Source organism: Quercus suber, unplaced genomic scaffold (genome assembly GCF_002906115.3).
Source record: "Quercus suber isolate HL8 unplaced genomic scaffold, Cork oak 2.0 scaffold_211, whole genome shotgun sequence".
Taxonomy (NCBI): Eukaryota; Viridiplantae; Streptophyta; class Magnoliopsida; order Fagales; family Fagaceae; genus Quercus; species Quercus suber.
In genome coordinates, this window is record NW_027069669.1 from 1,046,022 (window position 1) to 1,065,387 (window position 19,366).

Sequence of the window (19,366 nt, forward strand, 5' to 3'; positions counted from 1 at the left end):
GTATCTGGTGTTTCTGTGAGTTTTCTTGGTTTGGGATTTGCTTGTTTATTGTTTCTTATTCTTATTTCCTACCCTCACAAATTTTCTTCATTTTTCATTCGTTTAATTTTATTTTCGAACTTTAGATTATACATTTTTATTTTTTATGTTTATTATTTTAGCCATGCCTTGTTACTAGAGCATAAAATGTATATGCTTTGAAGTCAAAACTGCTTGCATAGGATGGTGACCTCTTTTTACATGTTCCTTTGTGCTTGGATTCCTTTCTTTATCTTCATTTTTCATTCGTTTAATTTTATTTTCGAACTTTAGATTATACATTTTTATTTTTTATGTTTATTATTTTAGCCATGCCTTGTTACTAGAGCATAAAATGTATATGCTTTGAAGTCAAAACTGCTTGCATAGGATGGTGACCTCTTTTTACATGTTCCTTTGTGCTTGGATTCCTTTCTTTATCTATCCCTCATTTTGCAGAGAGATTAGACCAAGAAATGAGTGGAATTCTCACAACTATCTGCAATCATTCTTTTCATTGCTCCTGTATTTCAAAGTGGACAGATTCTTCTTGCCCGGTAAGCCTTTTTTCCAGTGGTGGCACAATCTCAAGGTGTGTGTTTACATTTGTCCTGTAATGCATCATAGGGCCATGACTGGGATTGAAAGAGAAGAATGTCGATTTCATTCCTAATGTACTAAAGCTTAGGGTTTATATATGTAGTCTTACTAACTAGGGGATGTCAATATTCTCCCCTGTTAATTGGCAATTAGTTGAGTTTCAAGTGAAAATGATTTGACTACTTTTGTAAGTTTATTATTAGCTGGAAAGAGAAAATCCTGTAAACCTTCAATTGGCACAACCATCATCTATCATCTCTAAATCAGCTTTCCTTTCTACCACCACCTCTAAAGCTCCAGAACAAACCATTCCCTCTTGCAATTTAAGACTCATTTCAGAGCCATCCCCATAAAACATTGACGGCAAGAATTAAATATTTATAATCTTATTCATGGATTTCAGTTCTTGTCATGGCTGCAATCACCACCATAACCATTTTTGAGTTTTGAGAGATAGAGAGGCTTAGCTACTCTTGGGCACGACTTATAGTTGATTTTGGTTGGAGGTTTTTGAACCTCCATAAAAGAGTTGGACATTGAAGTATCATGTAACATAAAATGTCATAATGCAAAGGTTGATCTTGAGGTCATAATTTAATGTGTTGGGAGCTTTTCAATTAAAAAAAAAAAAATCTTAACCCACAGTTGATGGTATAAGCAACCTTTGTCTTCATGATTTTATCAACTTTTTAGTTTTTAGAGGCTTACTGCAGCTATAATTTCTTATGAAATGACTGCTGCATCAAAAATTTGCTGAGTAGTTGTTTGTGAATTTGTTGACTTGTCTTCCACATATATTTCAGGTTTGTCGGTATTGTCAGCAGCAGCCTGAAAAATCCATATGTTTTGTTTGTCAAACTTCTGAGAATCTCTGGATTTGTGTTATCTGTGGCTTTGTTGGCTGCGGGAGGTAATTAGATTTTTCCCCATCATTTTTTTCTTTGATTTTAGAAGAAATAAAAGGGGATTTTCCTTCTAGTGTTAGTCACAAGTCTTTCTATAATTCCTTCAACGAAATTTGATATAGGTATAAAGGAGGACATGCCATAATACATTGGAAAGAAACACAACACTGCTATTCTCTTGAATTGGAAACGCAACGGGTGTGGGATTATGTGGGTGACAACTACGTTCACCGACTAATTCAATCCAAAACTGACGGAAAGTTGGTCGAGTTAAATGCCCATTGCGTGCATGCTAATGATGGGTGTGAAAGTTGTGAATGCGTAGATTCTGGATTTAACGAAACCCTTTTGAACAGTAAAGTTGAAGCTGTAATGATATTCGTCTAAATTTTATCACAAAAGATTGTTTTGATTTCAGTGTGATGATGTTCCTTCTAATTTGAAATACTCCATTTTCTTTTTCATGTGCAGATTGTTAGTGAGTACAATGAATTGCTTGCCACTCAACTTGAGAACCAAAAATTAGTAAGTGCATTTATTGGAGTTTGAAATACTCCATTTAGTGACTTCTCATTTGAATTTATTGGAGCTTGACTTTTGTTCATTCAGAATCATAACAAATCTATCCAGAATGCTTCCTTTATATAATTATTTGATGGAGAAGATAGTCCAAAAGTGGATAGTTTTCTAGGCTGCCTATTCAGAAATGGTAAACCTCTGTTTTTGATCTTAGTATTTTGAGTCATTACTGCAAGACGTCAAAGAAGAGACTGAAAGGGAAATTTCTAAAGCTGTTGGCACGGCTATCACTCAAAAACTGCAGAAGATGCAGGCCAAGCTAGACAGATTTGTTAAAGAAAAGGAAATTCTTGATGATGTGAGTATTAAGCTCTTCTGCTCCTGACTGAGAAATGTGCATTGCTAATGAAATAAGTGATCATGCGATGATATCTCTTGCGTTTTTAAGTTCAATCTCCTGAATTCTGAGCTCTATATTTAGACAATTTAAGTCTTCATACTTGTATATAGAAAAAAAAATAATAATTAAGTTTTCGTGTGTCTGTGTGCAGCTTAATGAGAATCTTTTGAAAAATCAGGAGATTTGGAAAGCTAATATACTTGAGATTGAAGAGAGGTAAGAAACATGAAGTGATACTAAGCAAAGATAATAAATTTTCTTGTGCCTTTATATATTTATTGTAAATTTCACATCGTCTCAAAGAATATGTAGCATGAAGTGATGCTAGGCTTTCTATTATCAACCAAAATTTAAGCAGACTTAGTTTTCCAGTTTATGCTCTAATCATTCTCTTTGGGCTTATTATGCCTTCATTGCCTACAAAGCATATCTGGAAGTCCCATTGAATTTGAATGGCTCCATTTTGTTTTATTGGAGCCATATACAAGAATAGTGTAAAAGGATCACACTTGAGTTTCATGAAACAGCACATATAATGCTGCATGATGCTATTTGAAATTCTTTGAAAGTTATTAATTTCAAATTTTTTTTTCTATGTTTCCTTCCCTTGAGACGCTATTTGGAGCTTTTCAACTTTGATCTACTTTTCCATAAGCAGTGTTAGATTTCCACAACATTTGTAGATGCCTGACAATATGACAATGAAAGTGGTTAATTCTTTGCTCTAATACCTTGAGTATGTTCTTTTACAGAGAGAAAAAGGTGTTGAAACTAAAAGATGATAAAATTCATGACTTGGAAGAACAGGTGACAAATGAATTCCAAATTTAATTTCCTCTTTCCTGGACGCAATACTTGGTCAAACATTGACCGGCTTTAATTTTCAGTTGGTTACACCAAGTTTAAGCTTGCATCTAATCTGAAATAATAAATACATGCATCTATTACTAACGGGGGCTCGTGCTTTTCCAACTATTTGCAGCTTAGAGATCTGATGGTGCACCTCGAAGCTGGACAGACGATGGAGGAGCTATCATTGTCAGATGAAGTGAAGGATGGCACTGTTTTGCCAACAGCAATAGAATCCTCTTCGAGTAATGAGTCTAAGGGGGCCAGGAATATCAATAACAGGGGAAGGAGCAAAGGATGAAGGATGGATGATCCATCTTGTGTGGAAAAAAAGAGAGTACAGTACACTTCTTGTCTTATCAACATCGTGTAGCAACCTGGCTTATTTTTATATTGTTTGTTTTATCTGGTTGAAACTTATTGGTGATTAAAGAATCCTAAACCCCTTCTGTAGCTACCTGGCTTATTTTTATCCTGTTTGTTTTATAGCAATTTTTGTAAAAATGTATCTAGACTATTGTTTTTACTTTTTTGAAGTATAGATTTACTGTAATTTTGGTTAAAAGTCGGAAATTATAATGATCTTTGATAATTTATGTATGTTATAAAAATTAATATAATGATATTCTTTTGTTTGTTATTTTTTGATGCAATTTTGTTTGTTATTAAAATGAGTGATAATATTTTAGAGTTTAGTAAGTTATTTTCAAATTGTAATTTCTGTTGGTTAGAAGAGTAGGTAATTCTGCAGTGCATACTATTGCTAAGCTAGCTGTTGGTCTTAGAAGTTCCTTCTGTTATAATAAGGGATTAAGCCGAATCTCCCTACTGTCATCTCAGATGCATTTAGGCTGGATTGCTCCTGTGTTCTGGTCTTTTATTTGTTTAATAAATAGATGCAGTTTATCAAAAATAAAATGGTTGATAACAACATTAAAACACTACAATTGACAAATATTAGCATACCCATCAATTCCCCCATAATGTCTATCATATAGAATAAATTTGTGCTTTGCTAGTGCTCTCTTAATCACACTGTTGCTCAGTGCTGCACCTTCAAGCTATTTTAGTGTTCCAGGCAAGCAGCACATATATGTCCTTTTCCCCAATATGTTGGCATTTGAGATTGGGCATGAATTAATGATAAACTTACTGCCTCATTTAGATTTGATCTTTACTGAGACACGAAGATATAAAAATGAAAGAAGGAAGGAGTTTGAATTAAGAGAAAAAGGGTTCCTGTAGGGGAGGTGAATAATGTGAATGCTTTGGCAGAGATTTTGGGTTGCAGGGTTGGGTCTTTGCCAATGACTTATTTTGCAATGCCATTGGGGGCATCTCATAAGTCCCCCTCTATTTGGAATCCCATATTGGAAAAAATTGAATTGAAGCTAGTTGGGTGGAAGAAGTTGTATTTGTTTAAAGGTGGTAGATTGACTTTGCTTAAGAGTATATTATCTAGTATTCCTACTTTTTTTTTTTACCATCCCTACTCATGTGGCTAACAAAATTGAGAAGCTACAGAGGGATTTCTTATGGGGTGATTCCAAGACTCATTTGTTGGGATGGAATAAGGTGTGTATACCTATTGCTAATGGTGGCTTAGAAATTAGGAAATTGAGGCTTTGGAGGAGGGTTGTAACTTCTAAATTTGGAGAAGAATGGGGGGGTGGGGGGTGGACTTCCAAGCTGGGAAGGGGTGTTCATGTGTGTGATTTGTGGAGAAGTATTTAGATGGGGTGGGATGCTTTTTAGCAAACACATCCAGTTTTAGGTTAAGGTGGGGAATAGAGTGAAATTTTGGACAGATCGAGGGAGTGGGGATCTTCCTCTTCATTTGGCTTATTTGGTCTTATACAATCTTGCACTAATAGAGTTGCCTCTATTGATACTTTGCTGATAAGGCAAGGAGTAGGGGTAGGAGAAGTTGGAATGTTCGTTTTATTTAGGTTCCTAATGATTGGGAGATCTATGGTGGATGATTTCTTTCGTTTCTTGGTTGCGAATTTACCTTTAGTGGATGAGGGTGATCGTATGAGATGGAAGTTGATGAACAATGGAGATTTTAATATCTGCTCGTTTGATCATAAGTTACGTGGTTTTTTTTTTTTTCCCCCTAGAAAGGTATTTGGAAGATCAAGGCACTTAGACGTCTCTTTTTTTTGTTTGGATAGTCACCTAGGATAGGATTCTCACTAGTGATAATTTGCGGAGTAGGGGTTTTGATTTTGTTGACTGGTGCATCATGTATCATTGTTGTGGGGAGACAGTTGATTATTTGTTGCTACATTTTTGGGAAGGCTCATCGTTTGTGGAGTTTTGTCTTTAGAACTTTTGGGATTCCATGGGTTCTTTCAAGATCAATTGCAGATTTCATTTTTGGTTGGTGGAATTGGTTGGGGAAGCACTCATCTAACATTTGGAATTTAGTTCCGTTGTGTTTGATGTGGTGTTTTTGGAAGGAACGTAACTGGTGGACTTTTGAAGACTTGGATAGATCTAATGACTAATTGCTTGATTCCTTTACTTGTTCCCTTTTTGATTGATCCAGGGTTTGGGGACTCACATTTAGTGAATCTTTCCTTTTGTTCCTTAGCTTTCTTTTTCTTTGTAATTAGTTTCTTTTATCCTTTTTTTTTTTCCCCCTGTAATNGGGGGGGGGGGGGGGGGGGGGGGTGTGGAATAAACAAAACTGTGCCTTTGATCCTCCATTGAGCATTTTGAACTTTTTGATGAAGAAAAGGGAAAAAGGAATAAAGAAAATACAGTTTGTGCTTCACGTTGAAGCCTTGATCCTTCCAATTTTTCAGGACCAACTGCAACCTATATGGTAAACAATGGTTGTAGGATTTCATGTGGTTTTTAAGATTTTGGGTCAATGTAGATCCGCATAGAAGTCACTCGATTGTCAACCGTCATTTGTAGCTGAACAATGAACATATACATCTCTTGTAAATTTGTTCTTAAGCCTAATATTGCATTAAATAGAGATGGTCAAATTTTCTTACTTATCAACCAAATTAGAGGGTAATGAATTATTGAATCTCATAAATGATGAGTTTTGTCTCCCTTAAGACGTAATAAATCTCTTTGTCTATGTGGGAATTAAATTTAAATGATCTCAAGCAATAAGGAGAAATAGAATGGAAATCTTCCAAGTAAGGCAAATATGGAAAATCCACCATAATAAAATAGAGATTACAATACTGAAATTTATGCTCACCACAAAACTTTGGGAGCCAATGAAATCATCACAACAACAAAATCTTCATACGGAATATATTTTCACTCATGTCAGCTAATCACCAATGTCACAAGTTAGGCGAAGAATCTTCCTGTTGCACCTACATCATTGCACAAGTTTACTTGTCTTCGTCTTTTAAAGTGACAACAAATCTTCCCTCTAGCAAACACTAATAATCCTTTGGTGAATCTCCATTTGACACCATTAAAATAGTTCCCATGGCTTTCAAAATGCGTGTAAAACACTGTTGAACGTTTAGACCCCAAACTACAAATTATCAATTCAAGCTTATAATCAAACAATTAATGTGCGGAACATGAACATAAGCCAATGACAGAATTGATAAACAATCTAAACCAATTTAAAATCACATCCACAGCAAATAATAAATGGTAAAGATTAAGGGAAGAGAGATGCAAACACACAGACAACATGTGATGTGTTATCGAAGAGAAAACCGAAACCCTCAGTGTAAAACCTCTCCGCCGCCCTCCAAGCGGTCAATAATCCACTAGAAAATGTAGTTAGGATACATGAACATCAATAGACCCTCTAAGCCTAATCTACCCAAGTATCTAAGCCATCCAAACTTCTTGCTCTAACGAGATTGCGTCGAACCTTTTTCTTTTCTAGCTTACCGGATTCCGCTATAGCATATAGCATCAACCAATAACCATTGGTTCCTTCCCAAACTGCTTCCCTTAACACCAAAAGACCTTCTCACAGACGTGGGTGTGGTAAGAAAAGGATTTGGTCAATAACTTCTCAAGGATGTATCAATGGAGAGGAAGAGAGTAGAGGAATTTGAGGAGTCTTTTAGTGAAGATTGGGGATAATGCAATCTTGTTTTTCTCTAGGGTTTCTCTCTCAATTTTTCTCTTTGGAAGCTTTCTCCATTTCGTAGGTATAAAGGTCTATATATAGTGATGTGTGTTTGGAATACGAAGAGTCAGTTTTTGCCAAACAAGGTAAGTTGGCGGCTTGGCCTCGCGGCTTGTCCAAGTCATGAGTTCAAGTCGTGAGGTAACAGCCTGGAACTTTTGTCCTGTAATGCGACAGTTGGCGTGACCCTTCACCTTTCTGCATGCTTCTCACGTGTACAACATTTGGCGGCTTGCAAGCCGCGAGTTAGTCGCGAGTCCTAGCTGTGAGTCTCTGCTTCTTTGCACAAAGATAAGCAATTCTTCACACACTACCCTTACATGAATTCCACCTAAATACAGGGTTACTATGTACTAAATTACAAGCAAATTGGCACGGAATAAAGCCAACAAGATGGTTGATAAATTTCAACCTTACAATCTCCCCCTTTGGCTATTCCGTGACAAAATCCTAAAACAAACTTTAGACTTAACACGTAAGTTAGGAACAGTTGGAAAACTTACTCACACCTAACTTTAGAATCTGTGAAGTTTTTGAACTATAAGAACAAGAACTCCTGAAACACAACAACACAATAAGTTCATTGTATGCAGAAAACTTGTAAAGTATATGGAGCAAGCACAATGCGATCAAGCACAATGGAATAAAGCAATAAACCATGGCAAGACCAAAACAAGCAATCACTATAAATAAGTGATCACAATGCTCATTCACACTTGAAATGAACATCCGGACATTCAAGTTGCCAAACACTAGGTAAATCACCTAAATGATCAACACTCAACCAATGCATAGTACATAAAGTATATGCATCTAGGAATAAAGTCCTACAAGGGCACAAGAGTGATAGTACTTAGAAGGAAATGCATAACACTTAGTTATAAGTACTGATTAGCAAAACACACAGGTTGCATAAAGTAAAGTACAAACCACAAAGGCCTACATGGTGCATAGAAACAAACCCTAAAAGCTTACAAAAGCAATATGGGTACAAACCATAAACAGAAACCTTAAAATTCTACAAAGGTACTAGGTACAAACTATAAAGTACTTCCCTTATCATATCACTCCCCCTATCATGAATCATAAGAGCTGTGATGAACTTGGAACATATATACCTGTGACCTGAAACACTTGCACAAGACACATTAGACCCTCAAGGTAAAGCAAGTAATAAACAGACAAGTATAATGTAACAAGTAAATTGCAATCAAGTAAACATAATGTGAAATATGTGAGCAACTTGACCAAACAATATCTTCTCCCCCTTGGTATATGCATCTCCCCTATGGAATATCTCTCTCCCTACGAATGTGCACTAGAAATGGAATTTCTCCCCTTAAGAATGTGTACAAGAGTCATATAGAAATGACAAAACTCTTCGGTATACTACTCTAGAGTATACTCTCCCCCTTTTTGACACGAATAGACAAAGAGGTTAAAGAGAAAAGAGGGCAAGAGATGAAGGTATGAACAATGATAATAATATATGAGGGGTGCAAAGATGCATGATAGGTGCGAGATGAATGAGAAAATGAAGCTCAAACCTAGGACAAAACAAAATGCTACAAAGTATAAGGTAAACATGACATGCTAGGATGAAGAAATAAGGTATAAATCAATGCATGACAAGGGTAGCAAGGTGTGTGCAAGAGGTGGCAATGTGCAATGCATGACCAATGCATGGAAAATGCACACGTGGGGTAAGGTGTGATAAAGACACAACCAATGAACCAAACATGTTTCTAATGAAGAAACATGAGAAACCCCAAAATTTGATACTCATCGGAGTCCAAACAAGTGAGAAAATGCTTAAGAGGCATTTTATCAAACACCTAGCATGCACACTAGGACCAACAATGTGAAACAATACATGAACATCATGAAATCCACCATTAATACATGCTCTATTTACCACAAGGGGCCAACATCCAAAGCAAATCAACAAAAGAAACCAATCCCATACAAAAATTTGACCAAAAAATAAGTTTTCCCAACCCCTATGATGAAAATCCCAACCAAGAGCATAAAACTCACCAAAACATAATCTAAGGATCCAAAATAAAGAAAAGAGTTTCAAATTACCTTAGATATGTTAATGGAATGAAAAACCATTCAAATTGATTGGGTTTTGATGAAAAAATAGTGAGAGAGGGGTTTATGATAGGATTTGAGAGGTTTAAAACTGGTTTCCACAAAAAGCCATTTAAAAAGCTGTTTCTGGGCGTTTGGCGACTGGGTGAGTCGCGAACGAGTCGCCAGTGAGCCACGAAACCATTCTGTGTGGGCTCATGACTGGGCAAGTCACCAAAATGAGTCGCCAAAACTCGCAGCTTGGTTTGGCGGGTTGCAAGTCGCCAAAATGAGTTGCCAAAAATTCTGACACTTGTTTTTCAACACAAAACATGTTTAAACACTGAAAAGCAATGTAAGCATAAAGCATGAACACAAAGAGTGATAAAAATCATTTCCAAAAACATATAAAATGATCAAAAATCTTTTTCGATTGATCTATATATAGTTGAGCACACACACATTACATTTAAACAAGTACAATTGAACAAATGAATAAGACATTCATTGAACATTAGGCATGTGTGTTGTGTGTGCGTATCAAGTGTGGAATAGTCCTTAGTCTAGAATGAAACTTCAATGATCAATTCAATCAAGTCATACACAATTAGTACTAAGACAAATAGTCTATCTCAATTATAGAAATGAACATATATGACCTCCTATAAGAAAATGGTTACATATCTTTGAAATTTTTCATTTGGCTTTTTTACAATTCATATCATTTGATCTTTTTGAATCAATACATCTCATTTTAGAGATCGATGCCTGAAATTTTTGATATTTCAATTTGATGAACAAGCCTTTGGCTTTTTGGGGCATCATACATTTTATTTTGGTCGCTTTCTCTTTTTCCTAGTCAAATACTAGTATGTGCTACAGGCTTTTGCAGCTCAATATCTCTTTTCATTTGGAGATTTACATTTGGTGAGCTCTTTAAGTAAAAACAACAAAATAAAGAGTGGGAAGATATATAGGCACAAGTCTATGCATGTCTTAAAACCAACAAGACTATTAACTATCATTCATGACAAGCTTGAAGATCGATTTACAACAATCACACAAAGATATCAAGATTTTTCCCACAAAGATATAAGTGCAAAAGAAACAAGCTAAGCTCGTAAATGCATAAAGCCATTTGTACGAAGGTACAAGACAAAACTCACATATGATATGTACTCAAACGTATACAATCAAACTTTTTGAATTTTTCACTTTTTATGTGATTTTGGATTTTTAATCACACAAAACTAAAACATAAAAATAAGATCAAAATAAAAGTAATGCATACAAATAAATGCAAAATACACAAATGCATGAAGATATGACAATCAATGCATGAAGGGTCTTACAAAGATCGTAAGAATTAGATCAAGGACCAAAAGAGGAAAAGCTCAACCATAGGAACCCTTCCTCATCCAAACAGAATGATTGTTTGGAATGAGTGTCTCAAGAGAAGTGAGACGAGGGTTGGAAGAATGAGAACCAGAGATGTACATAGTCAAGGAGTTAAGAGCATTAAACACTTTCTTTAACAACATGCTATTATCACTCAAATCCGATTGACCCTTTTTAGCACAACTTCCAAGAAGCTCAAGTTTCTCTTTTCTTTTGATTCTTTTAAAAGCATGAAACTTAGAGTATTGAGGTTTTAGATGACCAAAGGCACCACAATAGTGACAAACAATGCGTTTAGGTCTACTAGGTGTTTTGGAAAGGAATCTAGCAACATGGTTTTGTTCTCTCTTCAACTTATGACATTGAAGTCTTATATGACCAATTACACCACAATGGTGGCAAGTTGGAACAAACTTAAATCTATCAGAAACCTTAGGTTAAGACCGAAACGGGGGCTTTGATTTAACAGCCTTTCTCTCCACTTTTTGATTTCTTTTATGTGGAGGAATGTACACCGATTTGTCCTTTGAGGTAGAGCATACAATAAGCACACAATTGGGTGCCACAACATGTTTAGCATCCAAGTCCATATTCAAACATTCAAACTCTTTCAGTTTTTTAAGAGAAATTTTAGCAAGTTTTTTATATTTCTCAACCAATTTTTTGGATTCATTGAGCTTAGCAATCAAATCATCATTTTCACAAAATAACTTGCTCAAATTCTTTTGAAACTTCTTAGCATTTTTCTTCAAGAGTTTATCATTTGGAATATCAATAACATCTAAAGATTCATGTACCATAGCATCACAATCATGAGGATTATCACTCATAGAGGCATTTTCACAAACACGTGGCATGTTACACTCATCATTAACCAAATCATACAAAGAGGCATACAAAGCAAAATCCATGGCAAATAACACAAGGGGTCAAGGATCACACTTAGATAATTAAACCACAGCAAGTGCACCCGCTTTGATACCAATTGAAAGTTTAAAATGCATGTAAAACACCGTTCAACATTTAGATCCCAAATTACAAACTATCAATTCAAGCTTATAATCAAACAATTAATGTGCGGAACATGAATATAAGCCAATGAAAGAATTGATAAACAATCTAAACCAATTTAAAATCACATCCACAACAGATAATAAACAGTAAATATTAAGGTAAGAGAGATGCAAACACAGAGATAACATGCGATGTGTTATTGAAGAGGAAACCGAAACTCTCGGCGTAAAATCTCTTCGCCGCCGTCCAAGTGGTCAATAATCCACTAGAAAATGTAGTTGGGATACATGAACAACAATAGACCCTCGACGCCTAATCTACCTAAGTATCTAAGCCCTCTAAACTTCTTGCTCCAACGAGGTTGCACCGAACCTTTTTCTTTTCTAGCTTACCGGATTCCGCTATAGCCCATAGTATCAACCAATAACCATTGATTCCTTCCCAAATTGCTTCCCTTAACACCAAAAGACCTTCTTACAGACGTGGACGTGGTGAGACAAGGATTTGGTCAATAGCTTCTCAAGGATGTATCAATGGAGAGAAAGAGAGTAGAGGAATTTGAGGAGTTTCTTAGTGAAGATTGGGGATGAGGCAATCTTGTTTTTCTCTCTCTCAATTTTTCTCTCTAGAAGCTCTCTCCATTTCGTGAGTATAAGGGTCTATGTATAGTGGTGTGCATTTGGAATACGAAGAGTTAGTTTTTGCCAAATAGGGTAAGTTGGCGGCTTGGCCTCACAGCTTGTCCAAGTCGTGAGGTAACGGCTTGGACAGCTTGGGACTTTTGTCCTGTAGTGCAACAGCTGGCGTGACCCTTCACCTTTCCGCATGCTTCTCATGTGCACAGCATTTGGCGGGCTTCCAAGCCGCGAGTCAGTCACGAGTCCTAGCCGCGAGTCTCTACTTCTTTGCATAAAGATGAGCAATTCTTCACACTCTCTTCACACACTACCCTTACATGAATCCCACCTAAATACAGGGTTACTAAGTGCTAAATTACAAGCAAATTGGCACGGAATAAAGCCAATAAGATGGTTGATAAATTTCAACCTTACAGAACATGAATGGAAATCACATTCAAACGCATATTCGAAACATGTCACACATCCTTCAAGGTTAGGCTGTATTCAATGTTACACTCAACAAAAATATCAATAATTCCCACAATGTCAGCAAAATTCTCATTGTCCATCTTCACTCTCTCAAAGTTTTCTACTTTTTATGAATTAAATAGCTCATTTCTTGAAGTGGCATGATAGGATATAGCTAAGTCAATCACCCATTTAACACAAAGATTAGTAAAATTGCAACATTCATCATCTCCTACAAAAAATAATTAACACATAATGTGACAACAAAAGTATTCTAATCATCCGCCTTGTTTTGATTTTTCTCATCCTTCTATTTGTTTTTCCAAGCTTTGTAGTTTCTCTTAATGTGACATTCTTTGTTATAGTTGAAACACTTAAGTTTCACTTTTGACTCTAATCAACTTTTGGATTTAACGTGCCCTTAAGAACTTTTACTTCTCCTCATGTTTTCTGTGAGAAGAGTTTGTGCATTATCCTTACCCATGTCATTTCTTCTAATTTTTTTATCAAACAAACTATCATTGAACATTGCAAGTTGTAACACATCTTTCAGAGGATAGTTTCTAGGTGACACTACCAAAGTCTTCCAACTATTAGATAAGGAATTCAAAAGCAATAAAACTTGCAATTTATTATCCATAAGAAGCTACATTGACGTAAATGTTGCACCAAGTTTCTATAAAGCACTGAACTATTCCTCTCACTCTTCAATATTAATTAATAAAAGAAAATGTACTATTGGGTCTTCCATGGGCTTTCTCATACACTGGCAAGGTGAGAATTAGATGATGATTTCATAAGTACCTAAGTTATCCTTAAAAGTAAAAATAACTTGTTATTGGATTCATTTCCATTAATCCAGAAGTAATCAAAATCAATGTAGGCTATGCCTAGAATATATTTGAAAAAAAAAAAAAAAAAACCCTCCATTGAAATCATATGTGGAATGTTGACTAAAAAATCTGGTAAAAAAAATTAAATTTTTTTAACAAATATATACATTTTAATGAAGGTATTGTCATTTTGTAAGTTTATTTATTTATTTAATTTATAATTTTTTTTGGGAACCTATTTAATTTTATAAGTTTTTTTTAGAAGGAAAATGACATAGTATTATTTTGGGTACTGCTAAATTAGTACTTATAACAAACTCAACATCTAGAGGAACAAACTTCATCCAAATATATAAAGGAAAATATAGTCTTGCTATCTTAGGTAAGGCATGTGCTATTGCATTACCTTGCCTAATAGTATGAGCTAGAGAGAGAAACTCTGAAAAGAGCTTACAAACGGAAAGAGATTCTTTGACTAGGTGACCAAAAGCTGAATTTAACATGGTATTATTACAGATGGCGTGAATATCCAAAGCTGAATCACCCTAAAAAATCACCTGTTTCAAGCCAAGTTCTTGGGCAAACAGAATTGCGCGTCTAGCTGCTAGCGTCTCTGTTAGGGCCACTGAGGATGGTTTCGATATTTTCTTGGCTAGAGAAGCCATGACCTCACCTAAGGAGTTTCAAGGAACCACCCCTAAACCGGCCTCTCCAGTCTTGTTGAAAACTGCACCATTGTAATTAAGCTTGATATGTTCCTCAGGAGGGGGGAGCCATTTTCTTGGGACGGGTCGAGATGTCTTCAAAGGGGTAACATTATTCTTCCTGAACATAGTTAGGTACTCTTTGGCTGAGTTAGCGACTAGATGTAAGGGTGTAGTAGCTTCATGAAGTCGACCCTTATTTCTCCAATTCCATAACGACCAAGCTGTGGTGGCGAAAAGCTCAAATAAGTTGGGTTTACCTCCCGAGTCACCTGGCAAGCAACAATCCTCATATATTCTGATCTAAGTTCTATCACCAACTCTCCATCTAGCCCCCATTTATATTACCTTTCTAGCCTTAGGATGCTCTTCCATGCATACGAATTTGACAATGCCTTAGCATCAAATATAGTTCCCTTGGGAAAATACTTGGCCTTAAAGATTTTATAGAATAGGGAGTTTGTGTCATGGATTAAATGCCACACTGGTCAACATAGCGTCATTAAAGTTGCAAAAATCTTTGAACCCCAAACCACCACCAGCCTTTGATTTACAACATGTGTCCTAGTTATTCCAATGGATTTTATGCCTATCAACCTTTTGACCCCACCAAAATTTCAGAATCAACATTTGATTTACAACATGTGTCTTACTTCTTCCAATAGATTTTACTCCTATCACCCTTTTGGCTCCACCAAAATTTCCAGATCAACACTCAATGTCATTACATAGGCCTATTGGTAGTTGGAAACAACCTATGGCAAAAGTAGGGATTACTTGAACCACTACTTTTAAAAGAATTTTCTTCCCCGCACTAGACAACAACTTCTCTTTCCACCATTGTAGTTTTCCCCCAAACTCTTTCCTTGATATAATTTAGGCTAGCTTTCTTTGCTCATCCCACCACCACTAATAAGCCCAAATACTTTTCATACTCCCTTATCTCCGAAGCCCCTAGAAGATTTTTGATGGAATTTTTTGTGCCTATATCAAAAGATTTATTAAAGAAGACGAACCCTCATCTTGGCACAACAAAAGACTAACTAATCGATTACGATAAATTGGATCGAATTTTGCAGTTTTTTCTTCTGCAGTACCTCGACATGACATGAGCGTGAAAGGGGTTCAAGAATCCGTTTTCTTTTTATAAGGGCTAAAATCATTTATTTTGGCTTTTTGACCCCATATTGTAGGGTGGATCTCGAAAGATATGAAAGATCTCCCTCCAAGCCGTACATATGACTTTCATCGAATACGGCTTTCCATAGAATCCTATATGTATCTATGAGATCGAGTATGGAATTTTGTTTACTCACTTTAAATTGAGTATCCGTTTCCCTCCCTTTCCTGCTAGGATTGGAAATCCTGTATTTTACATATCCATACGATTGAGTCCTTGGGTTATCTACAAAAAAAAAAAAAAAGAAAAAAAGAAAAAAAAAGAAAAAGTGAGATTATCACATTCCAAATAATCCTTTGGATCAAACCTTTATACCATATTTCATTAAGGAAACCCATGTTTATTACTTAAAATGTAGAGAGAAAGAGAAAGAGAAAGAGAGACACTGATTTTTCTCAATGCAAAAGAAAAGATTACAAAAGTTAGAAAAAAGAAAGAAGAGACAAGTAAGAAAAGTCAGAAAAAAGAAAGAAGAAAAAAAAATACTCACTCTCTCCATCTTGATTCTAAAGAAAAACACTCTTTTTAGTTGGCTTACTCATCAATTGGTGTTGGCAATAGACTTGGTGTGTTCACATATCTTCATTTCAGGTTCATTTTTTGTTTTCTCTTCCTTTGCCTCTTTCGTCTTCTTCATGGTTGCTGCTGGAGTGTTGGGTTTTTGTTCTTTCTTTTTTGCTTAGCTTTAGTTTAGTTGTTCTTGTGCTCTTTACTGCTTTACACTTTATGTTAGGTCACAATCTGAATGACCCCTTGTGATTAACCCTAATTAATTAATTTAGCCCAGTAATTAATTAATCAATTAATCATGCAATTTTATGGAAGCACAAACAAATCACCAATCAACTAAATATGCAGCGGAAATTAAATAACACGGTGATTTGTTTACGAATGGGGAAACCCCTAATGGCAAAAACTCCACCGGGTGATTTTCAGGTCACCACTCCTGAAACTCCACTATTATCAAATCAAGCGGTTACAAGTAAAGGAATCCCAAGTACCTTACCAACCTACAGTTGAACCCTTACCCCAATACCCAATTGGACTTGATCTGTAGTGACAGTCTCCACCTTTGATGCACTGCTCCCAAGTACGTGACTAACTAATGCGCGGATCCAAGTACGCGACTTCAGAATACCAACTGAGGAAGAATGGTTGGCTGCAAAGTTCTTCAGATCATCCTTTCTGATGAATAGCAGGAAGATGCTTGGTTACAAAACCCTATGGTGCAAATACACAGCAACTTCTTGATGGAAGATGAACTAGGTCAAGAACTTCGTCTGTTGATCACCAATTGCTTAAACAGAGATTGCTCAATGATAATGTAACTTGTGTCACCCAAAACGGCTCTTAAAATAATCCTTTTATATGTTTAGGGTTAGAAGAAAAGAGGGCCCAAAAACATATTCACGGATCCCAAGAAAATCAGATTGGAAATCTGACTTTTTAAATCTCGACAGATAGCAGGTGTCGAGGTAGCTGTCGAGAGGTGTCGAGCTTTATAAATTTTGCACTTCAACTTGCTTTCTCTTGGACAGACTTGATGACTTCAACACTTGACCTTGAAACATTGTTTCTTGAAGTATTAAAAACACCTAGAACTACCCAATTACAAGCAAAGTGCGTTTTGTCAAAGGATTAGCCAATATACATAACTAAGTGACATATGTTCTTAAACAAGTTAAAACATATATGTCCTAACACTTTACTCTTTTTTGTTTGTTCTCTTAAATTTTGATTTCTTTAGATTTCTCTAGAAGGCTATGGAATGGTCCGAATGGACCCACTTAATTTTTTTTTTTTAAAGAAATTAGATTTAGTAGATGGAAGTTAAAGTACTGTATTGATCAGTGATCTAGTCCTGCACATTTTTTAAAGTTTTGATCTAGTGATCCTAGTGCTACACAATTTTTTTTTTTAAAGAAATCAGATTTAGTGGGATGGAGCAATGGAGGGATAGTGGGCGGGTCTAAGGGTCTTAGTCTTTGTGGATCAAGTTGATTCCTACACATTTTGCTAGTGGGCTGGTCTTACTTCTTAGTGGATCTAATCATCCAATCAAGTTGAGTCCTATACATTTTGCTAAAAAAAATGGTTTACTGCTACAAAACAAAAAAAAAAAAAAAAAGAAAAAAAGAAAAAGAAAAAAAGAGTATTGATAACAAAATTATAAATTTAGAATAATTTACTTCGTATTAATATTAATTTTAATTTATTTGTGTAGGTTTAAAGTGTAAAGTGATCATATTAAGTAAAGCTGCAATTGTGCTTTTGATAAACTATGTTCTATTGTTTTATAAATTAAATTTATATTATTCTAGTTAAATTGTTTTTTTATTATAAATTGTGTTTCATTTATTCATAAATATTTTTTAATTACAAATGTCTACTAGAAAATATCCATTTGGATATGAAAAACTAAAAAAATAAAAGACAAAGAGAAGAACTAATTGAATATCAGAAAGGAGCTATGGACAAATTTATTACTAGTGAAGAAACAAAATCTTGCAAAAAATTTGAGTGAATGTTTCATAGATGAACAAGAAATTCATCAAAAAGAGTTAGAAGATAGTGAAAATATACAACAAAATGATAATAACGAAGGTGGTCATGATAATGTTCAAACATGTAATGTCACCGTTCTTGATAATGAAGCTCAAAATAATTTAGAGGAGAGTGAAAATATTAATGATCAACCTAATTATATTCCTACAAATATTTTTTTATCCAGGTCAATGGAAATCTATTGATATAAAATTAAGAGATTTGTTAGTAGAAAATGGTCCAATAAGAGTTGATGATCTAAACTTTCCTATAGATAAGAACTCTAGACTACTACGCATTATATTTGAAAATTATCAAATGGGGAGAAACATAATAGAAAATGGTTAGTGTATTTGAAAGACCTAGATAAAGTATTTTGTTTTTGTTGCAAGTTGTTTAATTCAAAATCTAATACAAATCAACTAGCTAATGGAGGAACTAAGGATTGGAAAAATATTAGTTCTATTCTTAAAAGTCATGAAACAACCAATGAGCATATTATTAATATGAATACTTGGATTGATTTAGAACTAAGGTTATTGAAGAATAAAATAATTGATAAAAATGTCCAAGAACAAATTAAGAAAGAGAAAGATCATTGGAAACAAGTGTTATTAAGAATAATAGCGGTGGTGAAAAATCTTGGTAAAAATAATTTGGCATTCCAAGGAAAAAATGAAAAGATCTATCAAGAAAATAATGGAAATTTTTTAATTATAATTGAAATGATTGCAGAATTTGATCTAGTAATGCAAGAACATGTTCACTGTATTCAACATGGTGCAATCCATAATCATTATCTTGGACATAATATACAAAATGAAGTGACACAATTATTAGCAAATGAAATTAAAAGTAAAATTATAAAAAAAGATTAAAGAAGCAAAATACATTTCAATTATACTCGATTGTACCCCTAATGTAAGTCATCAAGAACAAATGACTCCCATACTAAGATGTGTGGATATTTCAATAAGTCCGATAAAAATAGATGAACATTTTGTGGAATTTTTAAAGGTAGATAATACTTCTGGAAAAGGACTTTTCAATGAAATTATAAATGCAATAAAAAATCTTGAACTTGATATTAATGATGTACGTGGACAAGGATATGA

At 35.0% G+C, this 19,366-nt stretch overlaps 1 protein-coding gene across 1 annotated transcript; it reads left to right on the top strand.

Annotated features, from left to right (window-relative positions):
- Nucleotides 1–445: 445 nt before the first annotated feature.
- LOC112004506 (BRAP2 RING ZnF UBP domain-containing protein 2) lies at nucleotides 446–3,883 on the top strand. The gene is made up of 8 exons (XM_065779539.1): nucleotides 446–575; nucleotides 1,422–1,528; nucleotides 1,646–1,892; nucleotides 1,995–2,048; nucleotides 2,257–2,400; nucleotides 2,594–2,658; nucleotides 3,195–3,249; nucleotides 3,425–3,883. The coding sequence occupies exons 1-8, from the start codon at nucleotides 495–497 to the stop codon at nucleotides 3,590–3,592; spliced, it is 921 nt and encodes a 306-aa protein (XP_065635611.1). The 5' UTR covers nucleotides 446–494; the 3' UTR covers nucleotides 3,593–3,883.
- Nucleotides 3,884–19,366: the final 15,483 nt, after the last annotated feature.